This window comes from Scyliorhinus torazame, chromosome 14 (genome assembly GCF_047496885.1).
Source record: "Scyliorhinus torazame isolate Kashiwa2021f chromosome 14, sScyTor2.1, whole genome shotgun sequence".
Taxonomy (NCBI): Eukaryota; Metazoa; Chordata; class Chondrichthyes; order Carcharhiniformes; family Scyliorhinidae; genus Scyliorhinus; species Scyliorhinus torazame.
The window spans coordinates 39,492,837-39,516,781 of record NC_092720.1 but is presented as its reverse complement, the minus strand read 5'-3'; the positions used below and the strand labels follow the sequence as shown (position 1 = coordinate 39,516,781).

At 46.4% G+C, this 23,945-nt stretch overlaps 1 protein-coding gene across 1 annotated transcript in view; it reads right to left on the bottom strand.

Annotated features, from left to right (window-relative positions):
* Window positions 1-1,715: 1,715 nt before the first annotated feature.
* irs1 (insulin receptor substrate 1) overlaps window positions 1,716-23,945 on the bottom strand; it is a 110,574-nt gene continuing 88,344 nt past the window's right edge. Inside the window, exon 2 of the mRNA XM_072473997.1 lies at window positions 1,716-2,819. Coding sequence (XP_072330098.1) covers window positions 2,815-2,819 — 5 coding nt within the window. The 3' untranslated portion in view covers window positions 1,716-2,814. The remainder of the gene's footprint in view (window positions 2,820-23,945) is intronic.

Sequence of the window (23,945 nt, the reverse complement as noted above, 5' to 3'; positions counted from 1 at the left end):
TACGAGAAGACATCTGAAGTGATAGACAGGAAAAACTTTTACATAAATTGATGTTTTGTTTTCAGCACTTTTAGTGTAAATCACTTAAATCTTAAATGCTTCCTACAATTATGAAATTCAGGAACCAGACATCAAATCTACAAGGAGCGTAGTCAACTGACTGGATGGGAGATAATCACAGATGAACGGGTAGCATGCATTGCCATGGTAGCCAAAAGTAAAACTGCAATAATCTATTACACCAAGAGGATATATATATAATATATATATATATATATATATATATATATATATATACACACATTCCTACAATGCCCAAGATCAAGAATATATGCCTCCAGCAATAGAGTGAAACAAAAAAAGTGTTAGAATTGGGTCTGGTACTTTTGAGACATCCATTCAGAACTATTTGGTGGCACAGTAGTTAGCACTGCTGCCTCACAGCACAAGGGACCTGGGTTCAATTTCAGCCTTGGGTCACTGGCTGTGTGGAGTTTGTACGTTCTCCTCGTGTCTGCATGGGTTTCCTCCGTGTGTTCTGGTTTCCTCCAACAGTCCAAAGATGCGCAGGTTCAGTGATTTGGCCATGCTAAATTGCCCCTTAGTGTCCAGGGATGTGCAGATTAGGTTATGGGGTTACAGGATAGGGCAGGGTGGACAGGGGAATGAACATGGGTAGAGTGCTCTTTCAGAGGGTTGGTGCAGACTCGATGGGTCAAATGGCCTCCTTCTGCGCTATAGGGATTCTATGATTAATTATATTTGTAAAAGAGCATTTTTGCAATCTTTGTCAATAATTGAACTGTAAGTAAATATCTGAATTGAAATCTTCCTGATTATAAAACTTGTATAGATACAAGTATAGAGACAAAGATGTATAATGCATAAGAATGTCACCTTTTTACCACTTGGTCAAATCCAATTCAGACTGATGGGATAACAAGTTACCTCACTACAACCTGTAAGGACTGCAAAGTAACTGAATTTGGGGCAATTTCAGCCTATTCTTACTGCTTGTAATTTCACAACACAAAGTTCCCAAAAGTGCTAAATAGTTGTGTTTCACTCAGAGGTGAATCTAGAGACTACCAGAAATGGGATTAGCCACACTGCATATGCACACAGGGAAGTGTTGTTCTGATTTTGGGATTATGATACAGGAGGCTAATTTTTTTATCTTTTGAGCCACCCAGGCCCAAAACAAGCACTTGCTTATAGCGTGCTGAATTTATAACTCCATTGATTTCAACAGAAATAAAAATTGGGCAGTGTCTATAATGGGTAGCCAATCTACAACACCAATTTTATGCGTGAATGGCAAGTTAGAAAACTGACCCCATTATTTGGTTAGAGTAAAGGGAACTTTGTCCTGCATGTAAACTGGGATATCTCCCTAACATCAGTGTCCAATGCGATCCTGATAAAAAACGTTTTATGCAGAGCCTTGTTTCCATAACAACTTACATAACTATCAATACAAGGATGCTCCCTGCTCCTCTTCCACCCATTCTTGCCAGACTCGGATTCCTTAAACCTTTGCTGCAACTCGACTTTCCACATGTCTCAATTCCCCTAGACTTCCCAGTACGCTTTTGGGACTCAGTTGATTTAGAAATGAAAGTCAACGATCTCCAAGCGCACTTCCCTTTTTGTTACTGGAAGTAACCATTTTTTGTAACTTACAACAACAACTTATGAATGAAACTTTGAATCTGTTTTGTGAGCAGGACTAAGGATATAGTCTACCATTTAATCAAATCACCAGGGGTAAAAATGCAATCATTTTCTAATTTATTACTTACAGGGCTGAGGGGTTTAGTCTTCAGAAATTACAAACACAACATTGTCCATTTCGGGGCAGAATATGTCTGTATACATTGTCCAGGTACATTATATATATATACACAAAGAAAAGGAAGACTAAATTTGATTGTTTCTGACTACATCTCAAATTTCATTGACATTCATTAAGTACCATGTACTAATGTCAGCATCCCCTGACTGCAATATATCTCACATAAAATGGAAGAGTATAAAATTATTGTGAAATCGACTCAAGACAGGAGGGCTGCATTACTCGTACTATAGCCATATTGGTAAATAGGACTATAAACCAAAGCCTGCACTTCAGGATTATGCTATGTATAAACACCAGCTTTTATCCAAGAATAGAAACATAATCCATTCTTACTGTGTATATTCACAAGTTTTAAACAAAAATTTCCCTGTTTATAACAGAACTGGAAATTTACCTCTGGACACATCAATAATTAATGCGTATCAGAAAAAAAATTACATTTTCAGTTCAAAAAGTATCAATATAAAGGAAGCAAAAATGTTAAATATTATTCTGTATTTTTCAAACATTAGCAACTTTTTAAAAATCAATACTTCTATACTTAATAATTTACAGTGAAAACCTTAATCTTTTTCAGCAGCATGTGAAAGTAAAGGTTAATAATGCTTGTGTTTCCAGTCCAGGTTAGGCATCTGAATTGCATTGTTGGCAGTCTGACCATTTCTGTTTACGGAGATTGTTGAAGTAGAATGTGCTGATGAGGGAAGAGAGGCAGATTCGCTGTAGTGTATGTGTCACAGCGCACACTGTGCGCCCCACAGACATATACGTTGGCGAACTTGCAATCCAGTCAGAAAATTATGTCCTGAGGTTTCTTGCAGCTAACTGGAGTGATTTTGATCTGTCGCACCATCCTTTATGTGAAAGAGCATGAGGTCCTAGTTGTACTGTACAAATTATTGAAAGCCTAGGTACTCATCAAGTCCGTGCAAAGCTTGCCGAGGGTTAAGGAGATGTCATTCTGAAATGCAAACAGAAGAACAAATCAAATTAGGATGTTTTCATGTCAGATCAGAGAATATGCAACACAGCCAACTTCTATATAAACAAAAGCAAAACACTGCATATGCTGGAGATCTGAAATATAAACAAGATGTTGGAAATACTCAACATCTCAGGCAACATCTATGGAGAGATGAACAGAGTTAACTTTTCAGAAGGTCAGTAGTCTAACTGCTGCAAGACCTGCCAAGTATTTCCAGCATTTTCTGCTTTTATATGTTATATATAACCAAAGTTGTGCATGTCTTATATGATGCAAGCAGAAATACAAACAGAACAAAAAAGTGGAATCTTTTTAACCTTTTTCAAGAGCCGGTATTATTAGCAAATGAATCTCACTCATTTATCTTTATAAGGCTTTGCAAACTACTTTACATTAAATACACAACTGCATTTTCTTCTTTTTTTGTTTTGAATTTTTTTAAAATTCTCCTCCTTTTTCACATTTTCTCCCACATTTACACCCAGGGCAGCACGGTAGCATTGTGGATAGCACAAATGCTTCACAGCTCCAGGGTCCCAGGTTCGATTCCGGCTTGGGTCACTGTCTGTGCGGAGTCTGCACATCCTCCTCGTGTGTGCGTGGGTTTCCTCCGGGTGCTCCGGTTTCCTCCCACAGTCCAAAGATGTGCGGGTTGGGTGGATTGGCCATGCTAAATTGCCCATAGTGTCCAAAATTGCCCTTTGTGTAGGGTGGGGTTACTGGGTTATGGGGATAGGGTGGAGGTGTGGATCTTGGGTAGGGTGCTCTTTCCAAGAGCCGGTGCAGACTCGATGGGCCGAATGGCCTCCTTCTGCACTGTAAATTCTATGATAATCTATGGTAATCAACAATAAACAACAATCAGCAAGATATGTCAATCCCCATAATAACAACGATCCCATCTGCCCGCCAACCCCCAAACCTCAACCCGCATGCTTACATAAACAAATGACAAAAAGGAATCAGGGATTACCTGTAGTCACCCTTAATCTACACAGCTCCCCCCCACCAACGCCATCCAGCCTCTGAAAGAGTACCGTACATGATACCCCAGAGTTGTACCCCCCCCCCCCCCCAAGTCTCCAGCTCCTCCCGTCCACTGTCTCTTGTAAAACCCCTCCTCCCAACCTCGGTTCCTTCCCCCCAACATTCCACCCCGGCTAGACCACTCGGACCCAGTTTCTTCGACAAAAAAGAAGAAAATACAGTCATGAGGTTACATCGGCACATGGCCATTCCTCAATTTGTCAGTTCTGCCACAGTCCTTCTGCTTTCGCAAACTCCTCCGCTGCTTCCGCCGTTCCAAAACAAAAGTCCGAGCTTGTAAGTCACCCTCAGCTTCTCTGGATATACAATGCCGCACTGCACCTTGCTAATGTACAGTGCCCTCTTCACCCGGTTGAAGGCAGCCCGCCTCCTCGCCAGCTCCACCGTAAAGTCCTGGTATACACGTATACCAGCTCCAGCCCACTGCACCACCCGCTTCTGCTTGGCCCAGCTCAGGACCTTCTCCTTCACACTGTACCTACGGAACCACAGTCACTGCCCTTGGCGGCTCACTTGCCTTTGGTACAGGCCTCCATGACCGATGTGCCCGATCCAGTTCATATCGGGAGGGATCCTCCCCCTCCCCCAATAGTTTTGCCAGCATCGCGGCAAAATACTCAGTCGGCTTCGGTCCTTCAACTCCTTCGGGCAGCCCCACAATCCTCAAATTCTGTCGCCTGGATCTGTTTTCCAGGTCTTCCATTTTTCCTCGCAGATCCTTGTTAATGTCCATCACCTTCCGCATCTCCTTCCCCATCGAGGCAAGTTGATCACCGTGCTGCAATAACGTCTCCTCCACTTCCTTCAGCGCCTCCCCTTGCTCTCGCACCTCTGCCACTGCGCTCGCCACCGCCGTCCTCACCGGGGAAACCGCCTCCTCCACCAGCGCACTCAAAACCTCCCTCATCTACTTCCTCACCGTCTCCATGCATTTCGCAATCTACGCCAACTGCTTTTCGAATTCCGCAACCATCACCTTAGTTATTTCTTCAGCCGTAGGCAATGCGGCCTCCCCTGGTGCTCCAGCCTCCATTTTCCTTGGTGACCCCGTGGTGACCTTTCCAACCCCCGACGGACCTTCAGCTTTTTTTTTACGGCCGTTTTTTTTGCTCACCCTCGACATTTTTCTTTTCTTACTGTGCCTCCTCCCTGCTTTTGCCGCCTCCGTGGACCCTGGGACCGGGCTTAAAGCCCCTAAAATGCCGTTCCCGAACGGGAGCCCTCCATTGTGCGGCTGCTTCCCGCCCGCCGTCACCGGAAGTCTCTCAACTGCATTTTCATAGAAGAAAATAAGAAACAGGAGTAGACCATTCAATAACATTGTGGCTGACCTGATTGTGTCCTCAATTCTACTTTTTTGCCCTTCTAGATCAAAAATGTGTCTAACTCAGCCTTGTAATATTCAATGACCTACCACCCTCCACTGCTCACCGGGGATAGAAAATTCCAAAGATGATTGACCCTCAGAAGAAATTCTTCCTCATCTCTATCTTGAATGGGAAACCCCTTCTTTTGAAACTGTTCTCCCGAGTTCTAGAATTCCCCATGAGGAATTAGCTGCTATCCATCCTGTCAAGCGGGGGATGGTGGCATAGTGGTAATGTCACTGTATTAATAATCCAGAGACCCAGGCTAATGAACCATGGTAGCTGGTGAAATTTGGATTCGGTCCTTGAATATAAAAAGTTATTCTCAGTAATGGTGACCATGAAATTATCATTGATTGACATAAAAACCCATCTGGTTCACAAATGTCCTTTCGGGAAGGAAATCTGCCATCCTTACCTGGTCTGGCCTACATGGGACCCCAGGCACACAGTGGTTGACTCTTAACTGCCCTCTGAAGTGGCCTAGTGAGCCATTCAAGCGAATTGGCAAGAGAAATTAGGGGTGGGAAACAAATGCTGGTCTTGCCCACATTCCATGAAAGAATGAAGAAAAATAAAATTTCCTCAGAATCATATATGCTTCAGCAGGATCACCTCTCGTCATTCTTCTAAATGCCAGCCTTTTCTCATGAAACAGCCCTTTCATCCAGGAATCAACCTAACGAATCTTGTCTGAACTGCAAGTATATCCCTCCTTAAAAAAGGCTCATACCACACAATCAAACATATCACGTTGATTGTGGCATACAAGTTGACCCCATTTTTTGGCGCTGCAAATCATGCTTTTTCATATTGTCGGCATACAAGTCAACCCCTATTTTCAGACATTCAATTCTATACTTGTATTAGTAGCTAGCCTCAATTTTTCACACCAGAAATAGTTGTCTTACTTTAAATCCGGCATGTGGTATCAAGTAGGCAAAACGGGCTGCATTGTGAGGAAGATAAGCAGGAGTCTTGCTCACACAAAACAGGCTGTGCACGGCTTGGCAAGTGATGAACAGAAACAGGCCCTCCAGCAAAAGAATCAAGTACGACTCTGTTTTCAAGCTAAAATTCAGAATATTTGCTACCATGTCCAATAACAACTGCGGCGAGACAATTCAGAGTTAGTGCAAAGCTTGTGGGAGAATGGAAGGAGGAATTTCCCGGAAGATGATGCCCAAGACCAAATGCGCCATCATAACAGGGTCCAGCCACTGGCCTGGTCAAGAGATGCATGCACTAGAAAGGACCGTCATTATCATTGGAATGGCTCCATCACCAGAAATGCAATGTGTATACGTGCACTTTATATTTGTTCACCGGGTGTGGGCATCATTGGCTAGGCCAGCATTTATTGCCCATCCCGAGGTGGTGATGAGTTGCCTTCTTGAACCGCTACAGTCCATTTTGTGTAGGTACACCCACTGTGCTTTTAGGGAGTGAGTTCCAGGACTTTCACCCAGCGGCAGTGAAGCAACAGCAACATATTTTCCAAGTCCGCATGTGTGGTGCTTGGAGGGGAACTTAAAGATGGTGATGGCTCACTTAAGTCAAATCAAACCCGGAGTCCAACAGAGGTTTCAGATCAACAGTTGGTTGTTCTGGACGCTTTATCTATTGAAACAGTCTAGTGTTGCAGCAGAAGACCAAGATTACTCAGACTACCAAAAGATCTCATTGCCAAAATTACCAATTTCCAGCAATTCATCAGACAGCGGCAAAAACACATGCATTCTTGAATACATATCAGCAACATGGATGAACCACCCATGAATTTTGATACTACCAGCAGCCAAACTGTGGAGTGGAAAGGTTAGTACACAGTCTCAGTGAAAATGGTAGGACATAAGACAAGATTCACAGTGGTACGAGCCTGCATGGGCAACAGAACTCAATTAAAATCCATCGTAATTTTCAAATGCAAAACCATGTTGAACATCCAAGTTCACTGCAGGAATATTTGTGCACATCCATGACAATAAGTGGATGGATGAGGATGAAGTGAAGTTATGGATTGGATGATGTGTGGAATAGGTGTTCTTCTGTACGGAAAGAATGCACCTTATAAGTGTGGGACTTGTTCAGATCGATGAGATCATGAGGTGTCTGCGAACTAATCATATCCACATTGCAGTTATACCAGGGATTCTAACATCCATAGTTCAACGTCTTCCAAGGATCATTTTCACACTAAATGGAATAGAAGGCTGTTTGATGGGAGGAAACATTTCACAAAGAGTTAAAATGCACGTGCTGCTCGCTTGATGTTTTTAATGTTATAATTTTCAAATCGAGGAATGTCATTAGTCCAAGCGTCATAAAATCTTTCAATAGAAATGCACAATATCCAATCAATGGATGGGGAGGAAGATGGATTTGTTGTGGAAAAATGATTCTGAAAATGAAAGCACAACATCTAATCCAGAGCGAGGTCCTTATGAAGATGCCATAGCCAAAGTTCCTCAGAACTAATTTGATTAATTATTTGCATGAATTCTGAAGATAATGAATTTGGCAGTTTTGTGGTTAAAAATATGTTTGCACATTAATTCATTCAATAAACCATGCCACATTAATTTAATGAATTACCAGTGCTTTATTTTCACATTTCAAAATGGCAACCAGCCATACTGGCGGTTCACATTTTATACTTGGCGTATATGTCGTCGTGTCTCTTCCCCCCCTCCCCCCCCCCCCCCCAACCCCCCACCCCGCTTTAAATGTTGACGAACAACCCCCCCAATCTAGGTATGCAAACATGTACAAAAAATGTAACACTTCATTCTAGTGAAAGCTACAGAACCACAGTCTGCAACCATAATGCCCTGGTCAGCACAAGGAAGCGGTGTTTAACTTTGATCCCTCATCTAGATTGAGTACAAAGGTATGAATAACCTCCATAGGAGTCAATTTTCTCAGGCATGTTCCATTCTGCTGCTGTTGCTTTGGAAAACATGCAGAAACAACGTTACCCCGGGAGAGTCCAAGGAAATCGACCCTCCTATTTTCACCCTACGTTGGAATACAAGAACCATGGGTTTCAATAGGACTCATGGGTTCCAATAGAAATCAATGTTAAAACTGGAGTTTGGTTGTTCTGCCCATAGTAACCCATGAGAAAGCTCAAATACTGTACCATACAAGTACAGCATATGACTTCATAACTAGATTAACTTGCAAAATAATATAAATCACCAAACATAACAGGAATACTATATACATTGAAATCAGATAATACTAAATACCCCAGGGCAGCACTGTGGCGTAGTGGTTAGCACAGCCGCCTCACGGCGCCGAGGTCCCAGGTTCGATCCTGGCTCTGGGTCACTGTCCATGTGGAGTTTGCACAGTCTCCCAGTGTTTGTGTAGGTTTCGCCCCCACAACCCAAAAGATATGCAGGACAGGTGGATTGGCCATGCTAAATTGCCCCTTAATTGGAAAAAATGAATTGGGTAATCTAAATTTACTTTTAAAAAAAAAACTAAAATACTCAAAACGAGCCCCGAGTATTGTGTATCACCCACAGCACTCCCGGAACACAACTCAAACCTTTGCTCGTCTGTCCCCTCTTCTGTCCCTCAGCCCCCTCTCTCCGTCCCACTCTGGCCCTTCTCTCCACACCCCTCCATTCTATTTCCCCTTTTCCACTCTGTCTCTGCACCTCTCTTGCTCCTTTCCCACTATTTCAGTCTCTACCACTCTCTCTTGTCCCACTCTCACTCTATCTCTCTCACTCCAGATCCTGGACTCCTTCCTGACAGTTTGCAGGGGCCGTGCCCCTGCTCCACAGGGTAACAGAGAGAAGTTTGGGGGAAGGGGGGGGGGGTGCTCCCTCCCACCCTTGCCCCAGGTTATTACAGTTCACTACCTGATTGATGACCGTCAGTTTACCATCTCTGCCTGCATTCCTGGTCCTGGACTGCAAACCTACTCTCTCCCCACAGCGTAGGCCTCTGGGACTGGCAGTAGCACCGGCTTCAGAACAAGGTGGTGGCTGGCCTGGAATGCAGGACAAGATGGGGGTAGAGCGCAGACGACGGATAATTGAAAATGGCAACATTGGTCAAAAAAAGGCCAAAACCAACGACTTTAAAGCGCAATGACGTAAAGTGGGGCAACTTCTACTGAGGATTTATGCTTTTGGGTTAAAAAAGGGGATGGCTAGTCGACAGGGGGGAGGGGGGGGGGGGGGCCCCAACCCGGCTGATCACGTGGAACGTGAGAGGGCTGAACGGGCCGATTAAAAGGGCACGGGTACTCGCACACCTAAAGAAATTAAAGGCAGATGTGGTTATGTTGCAGGAGATGCATCTGAAACTGATAGACCAGGTCAGACTACGTAAAGGATGGGTGGGGCATGTGTTTCATTCGGGTTTAGATGCGAAGAACAGGGGGGTGGCTATCTTAGTGGGGAAACGGGTACTGTTTGAGGCAAAGACCATAGTGGCGGATAGTGGGGGTAGATATGTGATGGTGAGTGGCAGATTGCAAGGGGAGGCGGTGGTTCTGGTGAACGTATACGCCCCGAACTGGGATGATGCAAATTTTATGAGGTGTATGTTGGGACGTATCCCGGACCTGGAGGCGGGAAAGTTGGCAATGGGGGAGACTTCAATACGGTGCTTGATCCAGGGCTGGACCGGTCGAGGTCCAGGACCGGGAGGCCGGCAGCGGCCAGGGTGCTCAAGGACTTCATGGAGCAGATGGGAGGGGTAGACCCCTGGAGATTTAGTAGGCCTAGGAGTAAGGAGTTCTCGTTTTTCTCCCATGTTCACAAAGTATACTCACGGATAGACTTTTTTGTCTTGGGAAGGGCTCTGATTCCGAAGGTGACAGGGACGGAATATACGGCCATAGCTATTTCGGACCACGCTCCACATTGGGTGGACCTGGAGGTAGGAGAGGAAAAAGAACAGCACCCACTCTGGAGAATGGATATGGGCTTATTGGCGGATGAGGGGGTATGTTTAAGGGTGAGGGGGTGTATCGAAAGGTACTTGGGGCTTAATGACAATGGAGAGGTTGAGGTGGGAGTGGTCTGGGAGGCGTTGAAGGCGGTGGTTAGAGGGGAACTGATATCCATAAGGGCACATAAAGGGAAGCAAGAGGGTAAAGAAAGGGAGCGATTGCTGAAAGAACTTTTGAGGGTGGACAGGCAACATGCGGAGGCACCGAAAGAGGGACTGTACAGGGAAAGACAAAGGCTACATGTGGAATTTGACCTGCTGACCACGGGTAAGGCAGAGGCACAGTGGAGGAGGGCACAGGGTGTACAGTGTGAGTATGGAGAGAAGGCGAGTCGGCTACTGGCCCACCAATTGAGGAAGAGGGGAGCAGCGAGGGAGATAGGTGGGGTGAGAGATGAGGAGGGAAAGATGGAACGGGGAGCGGAGAGAGTGAACGGGGTGTTCAAGGCATTCTATGAGAGGTTATATAAGGCTCAGCCCCCGGAAGGGAAGGAGGGAATGATGTGTTTCTTAGATCAGCTGGAATTCCCTAAGGTGGAGGAGCAGGAGAGGGCGGGACTGGGAGCACAGATTGAGATGGAGGAGGTGGTAAAAGGGATTGGGAGCATGCAGGCGGGGAAGGCCCCGGGACCGGACGGATTCCCGGTGGAATTTTATAGGAAGTATATGGACCTACTGGCCCCGCTTTTGACGAGAACCTTTAATGAGGCTAGGGAAAGGAGGCAGCTGCCCCAGACTATGTCGGAGGAAACAATATCGCTCCTTTTGAAGAAGGAAAAAGACCCGCTGCAGTGTGGGTCCTACAGGCCCATTTCCCTTTTAAATGTAGATGCGAAGCTCCTGGCCAAGCTGATGGCGACGAGGATAGAGGACTGTGTCCCGGGGGTGGTCCACGAGGATCAAACTGGGTTCGTTAAGGGGAGACAGCTGAACAACATACGGAGGTTGCTAGGGGTAATGATGATGCCCCCACCAGAGGGGGAGGCGGAGATAGTGGTGGCGATGGACGCCGAGAAAGCATTCGACAGAGTGGAGTGGGATTATCTGTGGGAGGTGCTGAGGAGATTTGGTTTTGGAGAAGGGTATATCGGATGGGTACAGCTGATGTATAGGGCCCCGCTGGCGAGCGTGGTCACGAACAGACAGAGGTCTGATTACTTCCGTCTTCATTCATAGAGGGACGAGGCAGGGGTGTCCCCTGTCTCCGTTACTGTTTGCATTGGCGATTGAGCCCCTGGCCATAGCACTGAGGGGCTCCAGGAAGTGGAGGGGAGTACTCAGGGGAGGAGAAGAACACCGGGTATCCTTGTATGCAGATGATTTATTGCTGTATGTTGCGGACCCAGTGGAGGGGATGCCTGAGATAATGCAGACACTCGGAGTTTGGGGAATTTTCGGGGTACAAATTGAATATGGGTAAGAGTGAGTTGTTTGTGGTGCATCCAGGGGAGCAGAGCAGGGGGAATAGATGACTTACCGCTGAGGAAGGTAACAAGAGATTTCCGGTACTTAGGGGTTCAGATAGCCAGGAGTTGGGGAACCTTACATAGGCTTAATTTAACAAGATTGGTGGAACAGATGGAGGAGGATTTTAAGAGATGGGACATGGTGCCCCTATCACTGGTGGGTAGGGTGCAGGCGGTCAAAAAGGTAGTCCTCCCGAGATTCCTCTTTGTGTTTCAGTGCCTTCCGGTGATGGTCACGAAGGCTTTTTTCAAGAGAATTGAGAAAAGTGTCATGAGTTTTGTGTGGGCGGGAAGACCCCAAGAGTGAGGAGGGGGTTCTTGTAGCGTAGCAGGGATAGGGGGGGCTGGCACTACCGAGCCTAAGTGAATACTACTGGGCCGCCAATATCTCAATGGTGTGTAAGTGGATGGGAGAAGGGGAGGGAGCAGCGTGGAAGAGATTGGAGATGGCGTCCTGCAAAGGAACCAGCCTACAAGCAATGGTGATGGCGCCGTTGCCATTCTCCCCGAAGAAATACACCACAAGTCCAGTGGTGGTGGCAACACTGAAAATTTGGGGGCAGTGGAGACGACATAGGGGAAGGACGGGAGCCTCGGTGCGGTCCCCGATAAGAAATAACCATAGGTTTGTCCTGGGGAGAATGGATGGGGGATTTGGAGCATGGCAGAGAGCTGGGGTTGTGCAACTGAGAGATCTAATCGTAGAAGGGACGTTTGCGAGTCTGGGAGCGCTGACGGAAAAATATGGGTTGCCCCAAGGGAATGAATTTTGATAATGCAACTGAGGGCTTTTGCGAGGCAGCAGGTGAGGGAATTTCCGCAGCTCCAGATGCAGGAGATTCAAGATAGAGTGATCTCAGGGACATGGGTGGGGGATGGTAGGGTGTCGGATATATACAGGGAAATGAGGGACGAGGGGGAGATCATGGTGGATGAGCTGAAGGGGAAATGGGAAGAAGAGCTGGGGGAAGAGATTGAGGAGGGGCTGTGGGGTGATGCCCTACGTAGGGTAAACTCGTCGTCCTCGTGCGCCAGGCTAAGCCTGATACAATTCAAGGTTTTACACAGGGCGCATATGACCAGAGCAAGGCTCAGCAAATTTTTCGGGGTAGAGGATAGGTGTGGGAGATGCTCGAGAAGCCCAGCAAACCACACCCACATGTTTTGGTCATGTCCGGCACTGCAGGGGTTCTGGGTGGGGGTGGCAAAGGTGTTTTCCAAGGTGGTGGGGGTCCGGGTCGAGCCAGGCTGGGGGTTGGCTATATTTGGGGTTGCAGAAGAGCCGGGAGTGCAGGAGGCGAAAGAGGCTGATGTCTTGGCCTTTGCGTCCCTAGTAGCCCGGCGAAGGATATTGCTTATGTGGAAGGAAGCCAAACCCCCGGGCGTGGAGACCTGGATAAATGACATGGCAGGGTTTATAAAACTAGAACGGATAAAGTTCGCACTAAGGGGTTCGGCTCAAGGGTTCACCAGGCGGTGGCAACCGTTCATTGACTACCTCGCAGAACGATAAAGGAAATGGGAAGGTAACAGCAGCAACCGAGGGGGGAGGGCCTGGGCGGGTCCTCAGGGATGTTTGTGTATAGATATTTGTACTAGGTTATGTATATTAGATTGTTTGATTTTATTTTTGGAGAGTTATTATTTTTGATATGGCAGTTGCCATTTAGTTTGTATATTATTTATTTATTTGTTAAAACGGCCACTGTTATTTATACTGTTTTATTGTTGTAAAAAGGAAAACCTTTGTATTGTTTTGTTTGGCCAAAAAATTTTGAATAAAATATATATATTTTTTAAAAAGTATGAGTTAAGGGGTTCTTCGGGGGGTTTGAGGAAAGGTGGGGGATGCTTGTGACCGTGTTCGAGGGCTGTTCGTCACGGGGGGGGGGGGGGGGGGGGGGTGAAAAAGGGGGAAATCTGTACAGACTGTATAGTTGATAGTTGGGAAGGATGTTTTCCCGGGGTGTTTGTTCGCTGTAACCTGTTTTGATACATGTTTGTAATAAAATACATTTTAAAAAAACATGTCTCCACCAGGTGAGATCATTCGCCATTTGGACTGTGTATGAAATAGGCCCTGTCTGAGTAATCACAGCAGCAGGAATCCATTCAGCTCCAGTAGCATAATTATGAGCTAGATCCTCTTGTCCCGAACAAAAATTTTTTGGATTTGATCTTTGCGCTCTTCTCTCCACTTTGCCATGCTGTTGATCTTGCACAACCTGTCGTGTTTTCACTGGCTTCAGCAGATTAAAGCAAGTGCCCAGTTGTCATCCCATTAGTAGGAATGCTGGAGATGTTTTAGTCTTAACATGTGGCATGTTTCTGTATGTCAGCAGAAATGTGTCCAGAAGCTTTCAAATTGGGATGACCTTAAAGAGCTTTTCATGGTTTGAACAGACCTCTCTGCTAATTCATTGGCGGATAGGTGGTATGGTGCTGAGGGGATGTGATGAATTCCGTAACATCGCAAAAAATTCTCAAACTCCTGGGAGACAAATTGAGGTCCATCGTCTGTCACAGTTCGTCTGATAACCCGTAATGACTGTACATTTCTCTTAGTCTTTGAATTTCACTCTCAACAGTAATAGAGGAATCAAACTGCTGGCCATCTGGAATACATCCACAACCACCATCAATATTGCTACTTCAAATGAACAAACAAAATCGACATGGGTGCATTGAGTTTTCTGGCCAATCCCACGGATGGAAGAGTGCCAACTGAGGCATGTTTCTCACACTCTGACATGAAGAACAGATCTTGCCTACGCTTCAATGTCTTGGTCCAGGCCAGGCCACCAAAAGTAATTTCTTGCGACCTCTTTCATGCAAACTATTCCAGCGTCCTGAATGCAGTTGGTCCAATATGGATTTCTCAATGATGGCGGAATAATAACTTGCATGTCCCAAATCAAACATCCTGAAATGACTAGGAACTCAATCCTCATGGAAACATGATTAACATTGCAACTGTCCTTAATTGCTTCAGCAATCGAACTAAGAAAAAAAGGATTTTACGATCCCACAACACACTGGCTTCAAAGCACAGCAAGCCAGACATGGCGTACACTAATTTGACTGGCATCTTTTATGTATTGAGAGATTCAGCTCCACTTTCCACAACTGAATGCTCAACAATGAATGTTGTTAATTTTCCAGTATTGAGAAACCAGAAGTCATACATCCTTATCTCTATAAACCGTGGCAATAATGAATGCAAAGCGAAAACCTCAGTCACAGCTCAATTAGTCGTACTTGTGTTTCTGAATCCGAAGGTTGTGGGCTCAAGTCTCATTCCAGGACTTGAACACAAAAAAATTTAAGGTTGACACTGCAGTGCAGTACCGAGGGATTGTCAGAGATGCAATCTTTCCGGTGGGATATTAAATTGAGATTCTGTCTGCCCTCTCAGATGGACATAAACGGTCCCATGGTACTGTTTCAAAGAGCAGGGAAATTACCTCCACTGTCTGGCCAGTATTTATCCCTCAATCAACATTACAAAAACATTATTTGGTCATTATAACATTGCTATTTGTAGAACCTTTTGTGCACAAATTGACTGCTGTGTTCCCTATATTACAACAGTGACTATATTTCAAAAGTACTGAATTAGCTGTGAATGGCTCGAAGACTTCTAATGCACTTTTTTAAAAAATGTCTTTGTTGGTTTTCACAATTTATATTACACATTTCAGTTTGTACGTTACAAGGATCACAATAAATATTTACATCTACCCTCCCGCCCCATGGCTGTGGACCCCATTTGGCCGATTTATCTCAGTTGCTCTTCCCAGTATTGGCCCTACCATGTGTTACCCGGTGTATTTCTACTCCCTCTGCTTTTCCATGCCCTCAGGCCCGTACCCTGCAGCTATGCCCCTTACGTCCCGCTTTTGCCCACCTCCCCTTTCCTTTATGATCCATGGCTCGTCTGTGCCTCTCCCCCTTCTCACCTCCACTCTACTGGTCGCAGGCTATGAACTGGTCTTGGAACAAGTTGGTGAACAGCTTCCACGTCCTGTGGAAGCCCTCTTCCCACGCACAAATGGCGAATTTTAGCTTCTCCGGTTGGAGGAATTCCGACAGGCCGGTCAGCCAGTCTGCAGCTTTGAATGGTGCTGCTAATTGCCAGCTGAGCAGGATTCTTCGGCGGGGGTGATTAGGGAGGCAAAGGCGAGGGTGTTAGCCCCTCTCCCCATAAAGAGGTCTGGCTGCTCTGAGACCCTAAAGACCGTGACTTTTGGGCATAGCCTCCACCCTCACCCCACAACTGCCTCAAAGGTTGTCCAGAACCCAACAAGTCTGCAGCAGATCCTGAACATGTGGGTGTGGTTGGTTGGGCCTCCCTGGTACCGTTCGTCTTGTCCTCCACCTCCGGAAAGAACCTGGTCATTCGGGTTCTGGTTAGGTGTGCTCGCACCATCTTTAGCTGCATCAGGCTCAGCCCCGCACATGTGGAGGTGGAATTTGCCATGTAGTGCTTCAATCCAGAGTCTCCCCACCTCACCTCTATGCCTAGTTCTTCCTCCCAATTTTTCCCTGGTCTCGTACACAGGGGAGCGTACCTCTTCCAACAGTCTTCATTACAGGTCCCCACAGTTCCCTTTCCCTAGGTCGCCCAGGTTCAACAATTCATTAACTAGCGAGTGTCCTGGCATCTGAGGTATGTTGTGGTTTCCCTACGGAGGCAGGTTTTGACCTGTATATACACCTCATTTTGTTCCCTTAGGTAATTGTAACCTCTCAGTGAGTTCCTCTAGGGTCGCTAATCTGTCGTCTGTGTACATCTTGCTAACCGTCAGTGCCCCCTCGTCCTGTCTCCACCACGTGGTGTCCATTGTTGCAGGCGTGAGCCTGTGGTTGTTACAGATGAGGGCCATAATGGACATTTCGGTTAGGCCGAAGTGTTGTCACATTTGATACCACATTCAGTGTGCGGCTACCACCACTGGGTTTCTTGAGTGTTTAGTCAGAGGGGATGGGAGTGCGGGACGGCCCTATGCAGGAACTCTCCTCCATCCTCACCCATTCTGCTCTCAGTTCCTTCACCATGTTGAAGGCGGCCTTGGGGATGTAGATCAGGAGGGAACAAGAGGAGGAGCATGGGCAGTACGTTAACTTTGATCGTCTGCACTCTCCCTGCCAGCTAGAGTGGGAGTGTGTCCCACCTATGAAGGCTCTTTTTAATTTCCTCCACCAGACTTATTAGGTTCCATTTGTGCATCAGTTTCCAGCCGTGGGCTATTTGGTTCCCCAGGTAACGGAATTGGTTTTGGGCTTGTTTGAACGGTAGTCCCTCAGCTCTGTCCCTCTCCCTTGTGGGTTCACAGGTAAGATTTCACTCTTGCTCAGTTTGTAGACAGAAAAGGTTCCAACCTCATTTAAGAGCTTCATGATCCCTTCCATGCTGGTGTAGGGGTCCAGGCTATAGAGGAGCAGAAGATCCGCATAGAGTGAGACTCAATGCTCTCTGTCCTGCCCCCCCCCCTCTGGATACCTCTCGAGCCTTTCGCCGTTTTGAGAGCGATCGTCAGTGGCTTGATTGCCAGGACTAACAGCAGCGGGTACAGCAGGCATTCCTGCCTCGCTGCAGCTGGAAGTATTCAGAGCTGGTGGTGTTTGCCTGTATGCTCGTCATGGGAGCGCTGTACAGTAGTTTCACCGAAGCGGTGAAACCAAACCATCTGGCCCTGGTGTGTTCCCCATCGGCATGGAGTTGATACTCTCCATGACTTCCCCCAATTCTAGTGGAGCTTCAAGGCCCCATTTCCTGTCTTCCCCACACGACAGGCATGTCCAGTCCATCAAGGGACAGCTTCACCCCCAAGTTCCCCTTGGGTGTACAGCCCCCGGTGGAAGCCCTCGAAGACCTTTTCTGGCTCAGCTGTCAGCTTGCCTGGTTGTCTCTAATCTGTACTATTTCCCTAGTGGCTGCCTGCATCCTCAGCTGGCGAGCCAGCAGGCAGCTGATTTTGTCTCCATGCTCGTAAAAGGTCCCCATGTCTGGCAGAGTTGATGCACTGCTTTCTTCGTGGAGAGCAGATCAAAGTCCATTTGTAGCTTTTTCCTTTCCGCCAGTAGCTTGATAGTCATGGCCACGGATTTCCCCACTTGAAAGAAGCCGATCCTGTAGACCCAGTGTTACCTGGGAAAAGAAGAAATCCTTCTCCCCTGGGTGTGTGAACCTCCATGGGTCCGGTCCACTGCCCCCATCTGTTCCAAGAACGTACTTAGTTCCTTTGCCATGTTTGATTTTATCCCCCAATTTGGGGTATGATCTGTCTGTCCAATACACAGTTTAAAGTCCTCCCCTGACTCATGATGAGTCGGTGTGTGTCTATGTCGGGGATTTCTGCCAAGATCTTTTTCATGAATTCCACATCGTCCCAGTTGGGAATGTGCATATTTACAAGGGCCACTTCCTGGACACCGCTGGTCATGACACTCCGTTCCCCTTGGTCCCTAACCATCCTCGTTACTATAAATGCTGTCCTCTTATTGAGCAGTGTGGCCACCCCCTTAGCTCTCGGCCCATAGTACGAATGATACGCCTGTCCCACCCAGCTCTTTCTTACCCACAAGTCGATCCTTCTCCCTCAGTCGTCTCTCTTGGAAGAAGACTATATCGGCCTTCATACTTTTCAGGTGGACGAAGATTTTGGATCTTTTCACTGGACCGTCAAGTCCCCTGATGCTCCAGGCAACCCCCAGACATTTCCCCCCCCCCCCCCCCCTCCCCCTCTCGTGGGCTCAACCTTGGAATTACCTTGTGGATGTGTTGCTGCACTCCGGGGTTTCCCTTTGTTAGGGAGCCGTCCAAAATGGCCACCAACTATGTGTATGCCATGTGGGTGAGCCCTTGCACTCTGGGGTTTCCCTTTGTTTGGGGACCCTCCGAAGTGGCTGCTTGCTGTGTTTTTGTGTTCTTTGCTGCCATGTGTAATCTGTCGTTGCCTGCCTGGAGCTCTTCCCTTGTCCCTCAGCTATCCTTCTGAACTGATCTACCCCCCCCCCCCCACTCCTTGCCCCTGCGATGTTTACCCCCTCCCCCCGCACTTACCACCACGTGTGTAGTGTTCTCCCACCCATGTCGCCATGCACCCTCTCCCAAACGGGGATGTGCCGTGCCCCCACCCCTCGCACGTACTTCTGGGGTGCTAGCTTACCCGCCAGCGTGGCGGCCTTCCTCCTCAGGTCGATTTATATTCTTTTCCCCACCCACCTCCATGGCCGCTGCATTTCTGTTCCCCCCTTCCTCCTCCTCCCTGCTGCTCTCGCACCCTGCTTTCTGAGACTTAACTTCAGCGTTCAAAACGAGGCACTACAGTCCCGCACAAACAGCTTCTCATTGTACCAATATGTTGGGGTACCTGGTTCAGCATTGGTTTTGATGCTGTCTTCCCAGCCCATGTTTGTGGACGAACCTGTCCACAACCGCCAGTGCGGTAAAGTAATACTCCCTGCGATGGAAGGTCACCCAAAGCTTGGCAGGGAACAGCATTCTGAACTTCACATTGTTCTTACAAAGGGCTCCTTGGCTTTGTTGAATTCCGCCCGGCACTTAGCCAGGTCTGATACACCCTCCCAGTTGCAGGACCTTGTCTGCCTTGCCCAAGATCTTTTTCCGGTCCTGGTGCCAGTGCAGCATTGCGATGATGGCCCGTGGTTTTCCCCGACCTTGGGTTTTGGCTGAAGTGACCTGTAGGCTCTGTCCATTTCTGGCGACTTGGGGAAGCTGTCTCTTCCCACCAGGTTACCCAGAAATTGGCCACATACTCCGTGGGGTTCCTGCCCTTCGTTCCCTCCAGTAGGCCCACTATACGGGGGTTCTGACATCGCAACCGATTTTCTGATCCTCGACTTTCCTTACCCCTTAGTGCCCCTTGTGGCGCCACCAACGTTGCCATTTCAGTCTCTAATGCGGCGATCCGGTCATTTGAGGCCTACTCTAGCTTCCTGATTGTTGTGTCCGGAGTCTCCAGCTGCATTTCTGCCTTTTCCAGAGCCGCCTGCAGGGTAATCAGCGCCCTCTTTTCCGTCTTCACGGCCTCCTTGAGCTTCTGTGTAAGAAGCTCCCTCCATCCGCTTGTCCTGGGGGTGGGGCTCTCGTTCAGGTGTGGCCGGGACCTCGCCACCCCGTGTGCTTACCCTCTCCTAGTCCTTTGCAGGCTTTTGTTGCCTTTGCCGTCTTTTGGGCCCCTGGAATTGCTGCCGCTTGTCCTGGTGTTGGTGGAGGGTGAGGGATGTTTTCTCACGGTTTTAGCGGGTTAATACAAGTTTTAAGTGCCTAATTCCAAGTTTTCAGAAGGAGAGCCACCTTTCTTGCGTCTGCTTAGCACATCCCCGTCACCGGAAGTCCCCTAATGCAAAAGGCACCGTATATCTGCATGTCCATCTTTCTTTTACTCTGACTGCAACTTTAGATCTCTTCCAGAGCTGCAGTTTTTGGACTCATCAGAGTAATACTGGTCAAAAATAATGAGATCACCAGTGCACATGTGGGGCATTTTATGAATTATTTTGCTCTGGGCTAGGTCTTTTGCTGTTTGACACTGGTTGTAAAGCTACTTCGCAAAGATAAAAGGTTTAAGGGTGTCAGAAAGCAGAGGCTAGAGGTAGCTATGAATATTCCTGCCCTTATTTCCACCGTGTTATTCTACTTCATTACACCTTTGTTATTGGGCTCATTTTATCAGCAGGCTATGGAACTAGAAGTGCAGAAATGCTCTGAAAGGTTTCTCTGTAATATAAATGAGTCTGTAGAATGAAAGAGTTTAACCAGGGTCAATAGTTTTTGTAGCAGCCAAATCAGGTTGTGTTATTTCAATAATGTGCCTAATTACATATAATTATAGTACTCAGGAAGGAAAGCAAATTAAATGGCAGTCAGATGCAATTTCTCAGGACGAGCCAAGGCAGAATATTTACTCGAGTTTGCATTTCCATCGGCACCTGACAACCATTATGTTTCACTGCAGCAACTATTTTTTCAATATACAAACTGTCAAATGCCTTGGAAATAATGAGTGAAAAATATACATGGATATCTCCATGAGGCCAAACAACATATATGCTGTCTCTTGCTAATGTTGAATAAATGGGTCTTTTTCCCACAACATCAACTTTACAAAAGCTTCAAATAGTTAAGGGCATCAAAGGGGTATTTGGAAGAAAGAGATTGATCTATACAAAGAAATTGAAACAAAAATGTGGAAGGAGAATATCTCATGGGTCTCAATGCTAATTGACCCATTGACAGGGGTATTATTTGGACACCAGAAATTAAAGAATAAACAGGAATAAACTGCGTATTCTGTCAGTATTGAGTGTGCAGCTATTTTCCTTATGATTATGCATCTTTTATAAGCTTTTCCTCAAAACGCCAAGGACTGCATGTTAGGGTTAGGTTCATATAAAAATCAGTACAGTTCATCAGAATCAAGAATACAGGATTCCAAAATATTCAGTCAAAAATTAAAGCATATGCTTCCTGCACAAGAACTTATAAAAACTATAAGATTGTGCAAAGATAATGATACTTTATTGTGCTTAAGCCTAACTTTACTGTTAGGCTTAAGCACAGCTACAGACTCTTCTTAAAATTCAAGATTCAAATATGAAGGCTAATCCTTCAGTGACAGCCAGCATTAAAGTTAACCACCCAGTATGTTCACAGGTAGCAAGGCTGGAAAGTTGGACACAGGAACTTGTTGGAATGTTAGTGTGTTTCTTCATGGCTCATTAATTCTAAATATTCCACTCTATGTAGTATTCAGTCACCAAAAAGGCTGAGAGAAGGAAGATTTTCAGGATGCGAGCTGCAATGCTATTCAGTCATGTGTATTTCGTGAAGCCAGCCTGGTCATTCCTCCAACACAGGGCAAAAGCAAAGCAAGATAATTTGAAGATTCAGAACAAAACCAGATCTATCTCACATCTGGGGTCGCACAAGATTTATATTTACATTGTTACATCTTCCTGCTTCCAGAACTTGAAAAGTTGAAACTAAGGTGATCCCACTACACACCTCATGTGCTTTTGTTACCACCAGTCTTGATTTTTCCAACTCTCCTTGCTGAACTGAAACTCCATATCTGGTCCCCCTTGGTCTTATATGCTCTCCAAAATCTTTAATCCTCTATCAAGACTTTAAAGGATGTAAATTCTTTAACTTTTTCAGAAGAGAATCCTGATTCCTAGCAGTTTCTCACCAGTGGAATGCACACTTTTTAATAATTTTGCATTTCATAATTGTTGTTGGTTCTTTAGCTTACATCTCGCGTCACATCTAGCTTGAAAAAGGTATGAAGATGTGAATAATTTCCATAGGTCAACAAACCTCAAAAGGCATAAATGCTCCCAAACCAAGGATGAGCACATTGTTCAGCCACTGTCTCAAAATCAAATTTTCAAATCTTTTGTGACATATTTAGACACAGTTCCAGATAGATATGAAGAATGGCTATAATATTCTGTTAGGAGTTGGTGTTCATTTGATCTATATGGTTTTTCTCCAGCACCTCAGACCACCAGCAAATGCACTAATCAAGATACTTTTTGAAAAAATACACTGATTTAAAAATATATACTGGCCATATTATTCCAAGGTGTCTAAATCTAATCCTTCAATTCTAACATGTATGTTTCCCAGAAGCATAGCAATTCAACTCTGCATCCTTGCAACAGTACGTTTTCAACCGTAGACAAAGCCAATGCATTTAAGAACAGATTAATAGTAGACCAATCCTGTAAATTAGGGAACTTATTCAGGGAGTAATAATTGTAGTAAGGAAGGCTATTGGTCCCATTTTTATCTGGTAGCTGTAAATGAATTGCAAGAATTTTAAAAAAAACTCTATCTAACACCACCAGGCCACTAGACATCCTTTAGAAAAACTCTCCATAGTTTTGGACATTAGTAATGGCTTCTGGTCCATTCCATTGGCTAAAGCGTGCCAGCACAAATTCGTCTTTACATTCCAAGGGCAACAATACACGTGGATGTGCCTTCCACAAGGCTTCCACAACTCCCGCTCCATTTTCCACCGACAGCTGGCAAATGGATTAGCAAAATTTTCCCGCCCCGATTGTCTGGTCCAGTATGTAGACGACTTGTTACTACAGACAGACACAAAGGGAGAGCACATTTTGCTTCTCGCCGAACTCCTAGCACTCCTAAAAGAAATTGGTTGTAAAGTCAACCCCAAGAAGGCCCAGATTCTGAAAGAAAAAGTGATTTACTTGGGAACAGTGATCACTCATGGTAAATGCGAGATCGAGCACAAGAGAATTGACTCGATCGTCAAATTGCCCCTTCCCCACAATGTCTCAGCCTTCCGGTCATTTTTAGGACTAGTTGGTTACTGCCGAAACCATATTGACAGTTTCGCCACTAAAGCAGCGCCCCTTTCCGAACTTCTCAAGAAGCAGGCACCTTGGGAGTGGCTTCCACAGCATACAGATGCCATGGACGCTTTAAAAAGAGCACTCAGCACAGCCCCCGCACTAGAGGTCCCAGATCCACATTCCCCGTACGCAATCGAGGTAGCAAGCACCGACCGAACCCTTTCGGCCGTGCTCCTCCAGGAACGCCATGACCAATTACGCCCCGTAGCATACGCCTCGCGCATGTTAGACCCCGTGGAGCAAGGATTTTCTGCCTGTGAAAGGCACCTGCTCGCAGCTTTTTGGGCAGTACAATACTTCGCCTACATTACAGGACTCAACCCCATCACCATCCTCACAGAACACACCCCGACACAGCTATTGTTAGACGGCAGACTTAAAGATGGCACGGTCAGCCAAATCCGCGCAGAACCAAAACCCACACCTTCCTTGCCGATAATTTGCAGTATGCAGGCACCCCTCATGAATGTGAGATCATCACCACTAAACAGAACACAGGCCCATTTATTCCCAAAACACCCTCCAGGAAAACAGGTAGTACACCCCAGAGACCCCAGCCCACAGACACGTGCACACCCCTGAAGATATATGTGGATGGCTCATCCACAGTGTTCTACGGAGAGAGAATTACCGGTTGCGGTATATATGTGGAGGACGCGCAGGGACGCGCCCTAGATGAAATTTCCTTAAAGTTGCCAGGACACTTAGGCTCACAGACAGCAGAGCTGGCAGCAATTGCGTATATTGTAGACCACCCAGACTCGTTCCCGACCCCAGTAGACATCTACTCAGATAGCTTGTATTTCAGTAATAGTTTGACAGAGTTCCTACCACTC